Below are 13,579 nucleotides of genomic sequence, written 5' to 3'. Positions count from 1 at the left end.
TCACAATACACTGGTTTACATGCTATTATACATACTAACACTTTAATAATGTGTATTCTCTTCTTTCTTAGTTACAATGCTGGACTTGTACCATTTACTAGTGCTGCACTAATCAAGCATATTTGAAGATGCCTGTTTCTAATCTACACAATCAAGTCTGTGAATAATGTTTACTAACATTTAACATGACTGATGATGCAGCATCATTATAAATTAATATTACATTCATTAACAAAATGATGTATTGTATTGTGAATTTGGATCTTGTTGCTGATCTGAGATGTTCAGATAAGCTCCAAATGATGTTTAATATTTTACAGCCTGGGCCATTTTGCTTTAGATATTGGATTAATTTGAAGGCTATATTTGAATTTAGATACAAGGAGGTGTCATTCCAAAGTGGCATAAAAAAACCTCTAGACATAGACATTTTAAGAATACCTAATTTCCTTTAATTAAACTATTGTAAATATAGTAGGGCAGGATTTAATAATAATAATATAGTATAGTCTAGCACCAAAAAAAAAAATCATCATAGCTTGCATTCAAATCAGTACTTATCAATTTTCTATTCCTGGTTTCAATCCACCTTCAGCCATTTAATAAAATTGTGGAAGGCATATGTATGATGTAAAATGATTTGAAACTGAAATTCTGATAGCTTGCAGTAGTTTAATATTTGCTGACATTTTTTCACAATAACGGAACATAAAACTAAACTGTTGTCCATGTGAAATTCATTATTCAGGTTAATGTATTTCCGTGGATTACTTTTTCAGTGTCATATATTGTCGTATTGCACTCAGAACTCATCACATGCTGTCATGTAATCTTTATAACAATTCACAGTCCACTTTCAAAGACTGCCGATGGATGCTGTTGTTGAATGTATTTCATTACAAGGCAACTTGCCAGCAATAGTAAACGGACCCATTTAACAATCCCATTGATTCAGGTAGATTTTTTTTATTATTTCCTTACTGGCTGTGGCACTGGAGTATGATCAGTTGGCTGCTATCAGGTCTCAAGAGAACATTGAGGCCTCTAGAAGTAATATCAAGATGTGATACGGCCAACACCTGGTCAGGCAAATAGTACATACTCACTCTTCTTTGTTAGTTGTAAGCCACTTATGCTCCTCTTTGTTTTGTTTTTTTTTGGACACTTATCTTCATGTTTTCCCACAACTAACATTTCTTTAAAATCTTGATAAGAATCCCTGGAGAGAAAATGTCCCACCGGCATGTTTAGAAGAATTTGTATTTCGGCTGTACACTCAAAGGAGAATCATTGCTTTTGTTTTCATGTAGGTGTCTTTAATCAGCTTAACAGCCAATGCCTTGGGCTACTCGGAACTAGGTGCCATTAAGTCTCTTAGGACACTGCGAGCATTGAGACCTTTAAGGGCCCTGTCACGGTTTGAAGGGATGAGGGTAAGATAGAAATAAGAACCAGAACTACTGCATGCATATGAGTGGGAGTCCTTGCATGTAAAGCAGAAATCAGGAATAACTGTAATAATGTATCTATCTTTCACCCTGTCACATTTGACACATTAAGATGCTTCCCTACATGAGTTTATATGCTACCATAAAGAACAGTTTTACTGATTGGTCATACCAAAAAAAAAACATATTCTGCTCTTAAATATCAATTAACATTATATTGATATTTTTGATGGTTGGTTATACTTTGCCAAAAAGGCAGTGTACTTTCCAGTTACGTGTGTCTGTTATTATTTCAGAGCCCGTCAGTAAGACAATTCCTGCTATCTTTGTACTGATACGCAGTCTAGAGTTGTCTTGTATTCATTTTGATCTAAATGTGTGTCCTGTGTACTACCTTGGCAATAATTGCATAACGTAACTACTGTATACCTTTTCGGGTGTAATATTTCATTGGAGTGGTTTTCTCTTAATAACAACATTGTATGTCACAAAAACAAACCCGTAAAAGCTTTTACATTTTTTTTACAGAAAAATAATTCTATAATTTAGATGCAAAGTTTTGCATAACTCAACTCATTTCCCACAGAAAGAAATAAGAACACAGTACTAGATGCTGTAAAGTGTCACTGGAGGATCTTTAATGTTGTGCCTCGAATAACATTTCAGAACAGTGTTACCTGGTTGAAGCATCAGTGCACCAAACTACTGCATTAACAGTTTAACGTTTAAGTTTGAAATGCAGTAACTTGTTGAAGGTCATTAAATAAGTGCATGCTTAATTATACTACAGTCTTAGTCAGAAATGTTAAATAATGTTTACTTCTGCAATTGAAAATCTTTTTTTTCTCATCTGCATGGCTAAACTCTTTATCATTTGATTTTGATCTCAGTTGATGTTTTATGTTGTATTGTATTTTTATGTGGCATGCTGGTTGCATTTAACAGATTTTCTTTATTAGTATATATATTTTTTTCCATTTACAGTAAACAGATTTTGTGGCTTCATCGTGCTACTACAAGGTTTTTCTTTCTTTTTGTTTTTTCAAATACCATCAGTATCATTTTGTGACTTATTAGCAGCACCTTTGTTTTCCTTGTAGCTTTCCATAACTAGCATGTCCTGGATTATATTCACATTTGTATGAGCTGTTTATTGCTTTTGTCTGAGTTTTCCTATTTATTTACATAATTAACAATCCTAAATACAGTAGTAAGTGTTGTTAAACAGAATATTACTGTTTTCCCTAATTGCTCTTTTTGCTTTGATCTAGGTGGTCGTCAATGCTCTCCTTGGAGCAATTCCATCCATCATGAATGTGCTCCTGGTCTGTCTTATATTCTGGCTCATTTTTAGTATAATGGGTGTGAATTTGTTTGCTGGGAAGTACTATCACTGTGTTAACACCACGGATGGCGAGCGCTTCCCGATTAGTGTTGTTAACAACAAGAGCGAATGCCTGATGCTGAACCAGAGTGCCCGCTGGAAGAATGTGAAAATCAACTTTGACAATGTGGGGGCCGGTTACTTGGCTCTACTGCAAGTGGTAAGACTTGATTCCTGCAAGTACAGCTGAGGCCAAAGGTTTTGCATCCCGAAGAATTTTAAGATTGAGACATAAGTACAAAAATTAAAACTTTAGGAACATAATTTAGATCTTTTATTTAACATCAAGTAATCAAAAGAAAGCACAAAGTGATATTGCAAAACCCTACCGGAAGCCATACTAGTTGTACAGTATTACATGTTAGATTTCAAAATGTCAAATTTTATGGAAATATGTATATGGAATATGGAAAACTACAAAGCTGTATGTAATTCAACATGTTAACGTAACATTATTCAGCAGGTTCCATTTGACTTTATGAAGCTAAATTAGTTTAGGTTACATTAATGTTAGGGTTCAGAGTCAGTGCATCATAGTGATTTCATTTCCATTTAAACATTTCCATTTAAGTTCTATAAGGCCCACAATTGATGAGAGCATTACCATAATACAGTAATAATCAGAGCAAAATGTGGTGTTATTATTATTATTATTATTGTTGTTGTTGTTGTTTATTTATTTGGCAGTCCAAGGCTAAAACTTCACTCTGTCGTATACGTTGAGGTTAATATAACAACATTTTACCACTTGTAGCTGTACATGTTTTTCTCATGTTACCCAGCATCCTTGTTAAGGGGTTGGTGGTGGGTACTCAGTCTAATAAGACAGAGCAGTAACCTCATAAGCTTTCACTACTAAACAAAATACAGGCATTCTAAAGGCGTGTTTATTTACTATGAAGTAGCTCAGCAGGAATTCAAGCCCTAGGAATTAATTTAATCTTCCTAAAATAATGCATTCATAGAGCTGAAAAATGCCCAAAGCCTGATGAGCGTGCCTTATTTAAATCACTTAATGAAGCCTTTAGAGTTATCTCTACAGATTTGAGATATGAAGCATACACTTGGGCTATTAGACGGGATGGATGGTAATTCTTCTTTAATTTCTAGAGGTTGTTGTGCCTGAATACATTATGTCAGAGAATGTTGTATACAGTACTGCATCCCTGTGAGTCTGAAACCTGTTTCGACTTTTATATATTTACAGGCCACATTCAAAGGATGGATGGACATTATGTATGCAGCTGTGGATTCACGTGATGTACGTTTTTGCTTGTCAACTCCCATATGGAAAGAAAATATATATTTATATATATTTTTAAAATATGGTCTATGTGGTTCATGCATGTAAAATATATATATTGAAATAAATATATTTCATGAGCAATACATTAATCAAAATGTAATGTTTCTATCAGAGGAAGATCAGGTACAGTATAGAATCAATGGTTTGAATCACTACATGTACCTGTAGTAAGCGATTATAGATAATGCTGGTCATGTATTACCTGTGTGGTAAATATTAAATATTAATTGTGTGATAAATGATATTTTCAAAAGTACACTGTTAAATTTATTAGTGGCCAACTAAACTGAAGAAAGTTTATTTTTGGTTCCGCTATATTGAGTTGGGAAATAAATAACTTGCCTTTATAAAGATGCATTAACATGTTTATTAATATAGCTTGGAAGAGTTAAATAGGGTTAAAATGTACAAGCATACCACAAATGATCAGTACACTGTTAATTGATGTTTACTTTTTCAGTTGCAGTTCCAACCTGATTACGAAGTTAATCTCTATATGTACCTGTACTTCGTTATATTTATAATCTTTGGATCCTTCTTCACATTAAACCTTTTCATTGGTGTCATCATTGACAACTTCAATCAACAGAAGAAAAAGATAAGTATTTTACTATTACCCCAGCAAAAGTAGATGGAGGTGGGGGAATTAAAAAAAAAAAGAAAGTGAAAATTATAACAGTGGTCTTTGTTATTTTCCTGTCTGAATTTTGAAATATTGAGAGTAGTGAAAAACTAAAAGATTGTTATGCAGTAAAGTTAGAATTTGCATACAGCTGTTTGAATTCATTTTTTCCATGTGGTATTGCCTGCGTCTGTATTATTTCTAGCACAAAGTAGACTTAACAAAAACCCAGGTTGTAGAAGTGACGCATGGTGTTGGGGGTGCAATAGGCTTTTTATTCCCTCAGGAGGGCTTGGCATTTCACTTCCAGACAGCAGCAGCATAACTTTTTTCATAAATGCTTGATGTTGAGTTGGCTGGAGGGTGTACTGCATCACATAGTAATTTACATTAACAGGTATCTGACTCAGCAGTCTCCGTTCTTTAAGCCACCAGCATCTTTCTGCGTGACTATATAAGTGTTCTACATTACTGTCACTAAACTTGACCTTTGTGGTATGTCAGTCTAATTTAGCTGTAGTGACCTATATTAGCATGTACATGGTTATGACTATTTTATTTATTTATTTTTTTGGTCAATTACTTTGGGGGTCAGGATATCTTCATGACAGAGGAACAGAAAAAATACTACAATGCAATGAAGAAGCTTGGATCAAAGAAACCACAAAAGCCAATTCCTAGACCAATGGTAGGGAGAATATTTATTGAGGAAAATTAATGATTTACATAATATAGTTACTGTTGGTTGCCAGGTTTTGAGGTGTTTAATCTTGCACAAGGATAACATTTCTTTCTTTATTTTTTGCCAGAGATGAGAAACAGCAAGTGCTTTCTAACACTGCTTTCTAGATGTTCCTAGGCTGCTTGCATTTTATATTTCATCTGCAATCCTGGGCAGTGTCACTAAACAAGACCCTATCACTTTCTTATATAGTGGAACTCATTCACCCATGGCTATACAATAGGTCTTAATTACGTACTGTGAATCAAGCCAGGTCTCTTTCCCCAACTTAGCTCATGTACATGTGTGGTTATAGTGGATAGCCTAAGCTATTTCGTAATCTTGAGTGCATGCTGAAAAGTTTTGAGGGGAACTGAATTTTGTTTTGTCATAACGTATCCTTGTTTTTCACTGTGATAATCTTTTTTTTATGGTTGACCTTGGACAGCTGAGATGTATGCATGTTTCATGAGTTAAAAAAAAACATGTATTTCACTTGCTGATTTTTTATATTGAAGAGCTCCTTTTATTCTACACAATACATGTATCCTTCATTTAGTCATCATTTAATTTCCTTGTATTATAACATAAGCAGCAATACAATATGTTTCTATTATTAAACTTCTCAAACAAAACCGCCTCTATTATTATTTCTTCTTTAGTTTTCAAGATGTATACCGTGGTGCCGGCAGTCATTTTTCATGTCTGTTTTGTATACTTCTCTTCCAGAACAAGTTCCAAGGATTTGTGTTTGATTTTGTTACCAAACAAGTCTTCGATATTACCATTATGATTCTCATCTGCCTTAACATGATTACCATGATGGTGGAAACAGATGACCAGACTGAACAAATGCAGTTGAATCTTTACAGGGTTAATTTAGTCTTCATTATACTTTTCACTGGTGAATGTGTTCTGAAGATGGTTTCACTCCGACACTATTACTTTACCATCGGATGGAACATTTTCGACTTTGTGGTGGTGATTCTCTCCATAGTTGGTAAGATGGCATATTTTTTATGTTTAGTAGTCGTTAATTTATGACATACATCTTTTATAAACACAGGCGATTTAAATACTTACCCATGTACTGTATGTATCAATGTTTTATTAATCTTGTACTCTGGCAGTTTTTCTGACAGTTACACTATTTTTTATTTAAATTTTCTACAGGCATGTTTCTTGCGGAGATAATTGAAAAATACTTTGTTTCGCCAACCTTGTTCAGAGTTATTCGACTTGCCAGAATTGGCCGCATCCTTCGACTTATTAAGGGTGCCAAAGGAATCCGCACACTTCTCTTTGCCTTGATGATGTCACTTCCTGCCTTGTTCAACATTGGTCTACTGCTCTTTTTAGTTATGTTTATCTATGCCATTTTTGGCATGTCAAATTTTGCCTATGTGAAAAAGGAATCTGGTATTGATGACATGTTCAACTTTGAAACCTTTGGCAACAGTATGATCTGCTTGTTTCAAATTACAACATCTGCTGGTTGGGATGGTTTGCTGGCTCCCATTCTTAACAGAGGGCAACCAGACTGTGACAACGAGATAGATCATCCAGGCAGTTCTATAAAAGGAAACTGTGGAAACCCGTCTGTGGGCATTCTCTTCTTTGTCAGCTACGTTATTATATCTTTTCTAATTGTGATAAACATGTACATTGCCATTATTCTGGAAAACTTTAGTGTCGCTACTGAGGAGAGTGCAGAACCACTAAGTGAGGATGATTTTGAAATGTTCTATGAAGTCTGGGAGAAGTTTGACCCTGATGCGACTCAGTTTATGGAATATGCTAAACTCTCCAATTTTGCTGATGCTTTGGACCCTCCGCTTCGTGTAGCAAAGCCAAATAAAATCCAGCTCATTGCCATGGACCTGCCCATGGTTAGTGGGGAGCGAATTCATTGCCTTGACATATTGTTTGCTTTCACAAAACGTGTGTTGGGGGAGGGCGGAGAAATGGATGCTCTCCGCGGGCAAATGGAAGAACGCTTCATGGCATCAAATCCATCCAAGGTCTCTTATGAACCAATAACTACAACTCTACGTCGCAAGCAGGAACACATGTCTGCCATTGTCATTCAGAGAGCCTTCAGATGCTACCTAATCAGGCGAAAAGTTAAAAAAGCCTCTTATTTGTTAAAAGAAAACATCAAAGCAGGTGAAAACCTACTTGACAAAGAAGAAATGGTGATCGATAAATTTAATGACAACTCAACCACAGACAAAACGGATGTAACGCCTTCCACGGCTTCCCCACCTTCCTATGACAGTGTGACCAAACCAGACAAATATGAGAGAGACAAAGGAGAGAAGGATGACAGGGGCAAAGAGTTCAGGGAGTATAAAAAGTAAAAAGGAAACCAAATGCTTATAATTCCAGTTATATGACAAAATTGTTTACAGTCTGTGAAGGTGACCTGTAAGTGTCAACAGGACTCCTTGTTTGTGTGGAGATCTATGCCAAACTGACAGTGCTAACTAATCTTTCAAAGTGCTTGCTAATCTTTCAAACCCTCATCAGGACACTATGACTCTAACTGGCAAAGAGGAGTCCACAATCTGGATGAGGGGGTTGCTGTTTTTGCTAACAGCTGACACTACTAAAGAGGAGAGTCAGCAAGTGTAGTTTAAATCTAAAACACTTTAGTATGACTACTATTAACACCCAGTGTCTTGCAATCCAACTGCCATATTTTTATGTTTTAAAATGTTTTTTTACACAATCTTTGTGGTTGATTTCATTGCTTTTAATTTATAGGTTGTTTATTATACAATATGTGAGTATTTTTGTGAATGGTCTTTATGTTAACAGGAGGGGGCTTATGTACTGCTTTAGTGGTAAAAGGACCACAAACAAACAAACAAACAAACAAAACCAACAAAGGTCTTGCATGGACGCATGCTGCTCCCATAAACCATGCACGAAGTCACCAAAAAAAAGTATATTTTTACCCACTTCAGTGTTTCAGTGGCTCACAACTTTTTGAGGTGTGTATTTACCTCATTTTGGTAAATTCAGTTGGTAGATGTACCTTTAAAAAAAAAAAAAAAAAGCTGAGAGGAAATGAGTTATGAAGGAAAAGAATAAGACATGAGTCTTATTAAGCCACCTCTAGCTATCAGTAAGGTTCACATTTTATATGGCCATGAAATCCCACTGTGTGTAGATAGTTATTTTACTCCATGGTGAATATTTGAGCAAACAAGATTCTTGGCACAGTGGTTGCTGCATTAAATATGTGCCTCTTTGTCTAGATTGCAAGCTTTTGACAAGGTCATGCTGTATTCTATATCATACTCAGTTTGGAAGCTGTCACTGATGCATGTTAATATTGCCTATTCCATCCCCTGCCGAGGTTTCATCAATTTTGGGAAGCCATATGTCAGTGGTGAAGTGAAACAACTTGTTCAACAAGACCTCATTCCTCCATATCATCAAACAACAGTTTGCTGCGTTTCTGTTCTTTTTTTAAAAGAAGAAATATTTCTGTTTAGATTTTTTATGTTTAAAATGGATATTGTCTTCTGTATAGCCATATTGTACAGAACACTCTGCAAACTGCTTAAACTGGTCAAAATAAGTGGTTAGATTTTACTAGATGTGAATATAAATATTGTAAGATATTAATTTTATTTTTATTTTTAGCATTTTTGTACATAAAATATGCTGTTAAAATGGGCTTCAGGTCAACACCATGGCCATGTGTGTTACTTTAGATCCATAGCACTTTTTCATTCAAGAACTTCCCTGAATAAATGAAAATGGTAATTTAATTATTTTTTAATTCTTGCACATATTTTTTATATGTAGTTTTGTTTTGTGTAAACTGGAATCACAATCCCCTTGTTTCTGCATAGTGACATCTTGAAACAGGGACACGAGATACATAGCCTACTGTATTAATCTACAGTGTGGCCTGTCAACAGAGCTACTCTGGTCATAGTCTTTGAATCTCTTGTTTACATGTACTTTTAAAATTGAAATGTATTTATGAATTTATTTTTTATCACACACATATTCATTCAGCACTAAGAACTACTGTAAATGGAATATGGGTCCACAGTTACTTTTGGTTCACAAGAACACAAGGTAACTTTTGTGTTTCCGTACACAAGCCGGCATTCAATAGACTCTGTCTTTTACTAAGCTTATCAGCGTGTAGTGTATTAGTGAACTGCATGTGGGACAATGCTATTACTCATGGTAAAATACATTATAAAAAGCCAAAAGAATAAACACTACTTCTTTTTTCCCCCTCAGGTGTGTCTGTTAGCAATGTGTTAATCAATAGGCATTCACCAGAGTGAACATAGAACATGAACACAGATGATATGTTTAATGTAGCATCTCTTTTTCTGTATTGGTCCAAGTAAGGTATGTTTGCTTAATAATGTCTAATGGGTTATATTTAATAAAATCGTTAAACCATAAAAAGCAATTACGTGTATTGAAATCTATGAGAGTCAGAAATGTATATGTATGCTATAGCCACATTATTTTGATCAACAATTATGTTTAGTTTTACACAGTGGATAGGTTGCTGCTCCAGTGAAAAGTTTGCACCACTTAAATGTAAAAAAATAAATAAAGAAAGAAAGAAAAGAAGAACCTAAAATATTAGCATTCTTAGTAACATTATTTATAGAAAAGCAATACAATCCTTGCACTGGAACAACATCTTAGTAAATCAGGCCTGAAGTTAATTTTGCACAGGATTAAATGAAAGCATTCTATTTTAACAATTTTTGCCAAACATTCTACCAAACATTTTTTTTGTGTGTTGTGTGCATGTATTATTTATATTACAATTAGCTTGTGGTAAAATATCCTTCATAATTCCGACAGAAGATTAAATAACACAATGGATGGGATGTTTACAAAGAATGTACCAGCCTGGTTATAACATTTTTACACAAACAAACAGAAACAAAACAACAGCCGTTGGTTTTTAGCATTAGAACTACTTATCATTCCTCCTGAAATACTCTTCATTCTAACTCTCTCATAACATAATTCTAGCACTGCTTCATAAACACAAGGATTGGATCATTTTGTTGTCAGTAATTTCAATGAGGTAAAATGTTCAAGTTACAATCAGACCTCTAAAACAGGAGGCAGTGTGGTTAAAGTCCAGGGCTTGTAACCAGAAGTTCACCAGTTCAAATCCCACCTCTGCCACTGACTGACTCACTGTGTGACCCTGAGCAAGTCACTTAACCTCCTTGTGCTCCATCCTGTGGATGAGATGTTAAATCAATGCCCTGTTGTAAATGACTCTGTATATGATGCACAGTTCACAGCCCTCCTCTGTAAACCACTTTGTGATGGTGGTCAACTATGAAAGACACTATATAAAAAAGCGTACCCCAAAACCACGTACCCCAAATGTGCTGCATCAACAGCAGAATGGAAGTATCATTCTATTCAGAAATGACAAAACTGGTTACCAACCATAGATGCAGAGAAAAAACCCTAAACAGTAACATACTATATATGATATATAAGACCTTATTTTTACATTTGCTGCTATAGGCAATTTGAGAAAATTGTGTACTATGTTTCTTGGGCCAGTTTGGCAATTTTGTATTCTTATCTATTCACACTATGGCTGGGACCAAATCAAAACTTTGACAACCCGCTAATCACACAGTATTTAATAGCATTTTCTTTTTTTGTAAGTATCTTATTTCTTCTACTCATAAAAAGAAAACGCTATTAAATACAGTTTTGTTAAGTGCGATTAGCGGGTTGTCAAAGTTTTGATTTGGTCCAAGACTATGTCTGTCTATGACTATGCCTGTCTATCTTTCTACCTCCCTATCTCTCTTTATATTTATCTATCTGCCAGTCTATATGTCTTACTATCTCTTTCTGTATTGTTATGGTGGACTATATACATGATATTGTGCAGCATGTAAACATGAAATGTGTTTCTGCTATTTAATTTTGCTTTAAATATGTGTTATTGATAGGTCGTCATTTCCTTTAATAAATGTAAAATACAAAAATGTAAAGCAGGGTTTAAGACATTCTTGAAAGCAACGTTCATGTTTATTTAGATGTATGATGTCATGTTAATACTAGACTGTCAGTCTGTGTACAATGCAGTGTGTCAGGATTATAAATATATCACATTCTGAAGCACTCAATCTTTGAGCTTGGTTCCTAGGTAATTGGGCCATAAATAGTGAAAAGGTTATGATATTGGTCCCCATGCTAAAATATTCCTCACTTGTAATATGTACTGTTCTTGAACTATTATAAAAAATATTTTATACCACAAAAAGTGACTTTTGAACTTTTTGATTCTTTTTTAATGTAATTAATTTATACTCCTTTTACAGGATCTTACAAGACTGGGCAATGTCCCTGGATTTCATTATCCACCTCTTTTAAGGTGTAATCTAATCCTGAGGAATTCCCCTGAGCTGTAAAAAATCTAGATGTTGCTTATCCTGACGTTTATAGGGTGATCATCATTAGACCATTAGAAAATGTGAATCTGAATGAACTGTTCTAGCTTAAGTATTATACTTTTACCATATCAGAGACAACTGATCCTGCTCGGCAAGACAGCTGCTTTTCATGCACACTCTCCCTGCACACGTTAATGCCAGAAAAGTGTGTATACTGGCAGGAAGAAGCTAAAACGAGCACTGTTGGCCAGCAGTGTTCGTCAGCTACAGCTTAAATGCTTCTGGCAACGGTGTACTCTGAGGTGAGACCTGGATGAGCAGACAAGCCGTCAGTAAGATGGCAGGTATGGAAAAAAACTAGGGAAGTCACAAGGGATTCATTAATGCTGAGGCCTTTTGCCAGTCAGCTGATTAATTCTCTAAAATACCAGGTATGAGAGAATGTGTGAAAAGCATGCCAGTGAAACAACAGGGGGGTGTCTGTTCTGTCCTATAAAATAAAAAAAGGCAGCAAACAAATAGAGATTTGTATTTCTATTGCTTTGCTTTAATTTGAGCTGCCAACATCAGTGGCCAAATTCATTGAAGGGACAGGAAGGCACCATTTTGCGTAATTCAAACATAAATCTGAGGTTGTTCTATTTTCATCAGAATGATTCATGTGCTGCTCTGATGTTTCACAAACAACATATAGGGCACCACAGCAATCACAAGCCAGAACACTGATGCATGTTAACATGAAATTCCAAAGAGCACAGTAAGCCTTCTTGTCTCATGTAATTTAAGAAGACAAATGATGAACAATGCATAGAAAATATCCAGTTGCACCAATACTGTCTATAATTGCACATTGAATCCTACAGTAAATATCATGAGTTGAGATTAAACACACAATATATCTTGATTTTAATGGGGGGGGGGGTTATGTACAGTATCTATGTACAGTATACATTACCCTGTAAATGACCTGCATCATTATATTACTGCTACACTGACGTCCATGTATAGAATAAATATGATGTGTGGCAGTGTAAAATATTTCACTGCAAAGTTTTAACATCCTTTTTTGCTTTTAACTTTATGATGGTATAACTGTACACAATGTATAGATATCTCTAAATATTTTAAGATTGCTCTAAATCATTTCCAGATATCTCAAATACATTCAGAGATCTCAAAATTATTTCCAGATATCTTTAAATGGAGCTTTAAATGGAGCTGTTCATTTAGCGATATCTCTAAATCATTTTAAGATATCTCAATTCACAATCCATACAGTACTGCAGTCCCGATTGACTAAAAGCACAGCCAATAACACATCACGCCTTACCTTAGGATGACTTTCATTGTGGGTGGTTTGCAGGGCATAACAAAAATAGACTGGTGAGATTAACATGTACTGTTGTACCCAGAATGCAGAATCTGGACAATACATTTTCAATCTGCACTTACCGCTTACTAATTATAAATCCTAAATATCTTGATGTTTTGTCTAGGAAACATCAACACAGAGTATATTGGAGGCTGCACAGTATACAATTGATTAATGTTGTATTTCTTCAAAAAACAAAACATATTTTAATGATTTATTGTGAGGTATTTCCGCTTTAAATTCACATGTGCTCTTTGTGTGTGTGTGTGTGTGTGTGTGTGTGTGTATATATATATATATA

At 35.0% G+C, this 13,579-nt stretch overlaps 1 protein-coding gene across 3 annotated transcripts in view; it reads left to right on the top strand.

The window, feature by feature from the left end:
- LOC117403248 (sodium channel protein type 2 subunit alpha-like) overlaps window positions 1–11,767 on the top strand; it is a 45,006-nt gene extending 33,239 nt beyond the window's left edge. For all 3 annotated transcript variants that reach the window (XM_059032290.1, XM_059032288.1, XM_059032289.1), the window contains exons 21-27: window positions 1,311–1,433; window positions 2,720–2,992; window positions 4,040–4,093; window positions 4,599–4,736; window positions 5,344–5,448; window positions 6,211–6,481; window positions 6,655–11,767. In XM_059032290.1, coding sequence (XP_058888273.1) covers window positions 1,311–1,433; window positions 2,720–2,992; window positions 4,040–4,093; window positions 4,599–4,736; window positions 5,344–5,448; window positions 6,211–6,481; window positions 6,655–7,841 — 2,151 coding nt within the window. In that variant the 3' untranslated portion in view covers window positions 7,842–11,767. The remainder of the gene's footprint in view (window positions 1–1,310; window positions 1,434–2,719; window positions 2,993–4,039; window positions 4,094–4,598; window positions 4,737–5,343; window positions 5,449–6,210; window positions 6,482–6,654) is intronic.
- Window positions 11,768–13,579: the final 1,812 nt, after the last annotated feature.

This window comes from Acipenser ruthenus, chromosome 10, assembly GCF_902713425.1.
Source record: "Acipenser ruthenus chromosome 10, fAciRut3.2 maternal haplotype, whole genome shotgun sequence".
Lineage (NCBI taxonomy): Eukaryota > Metazoa > Chordata > Actinopteri > Acipenseriformes > Acipenseridae > Acipenser > Acipenser ruthenus.
The sequence above is the reverse complement of the archived record's forward strand: the minus strand, read 5'-3'. Positions and strand labels throughout refer to the sequence as shown.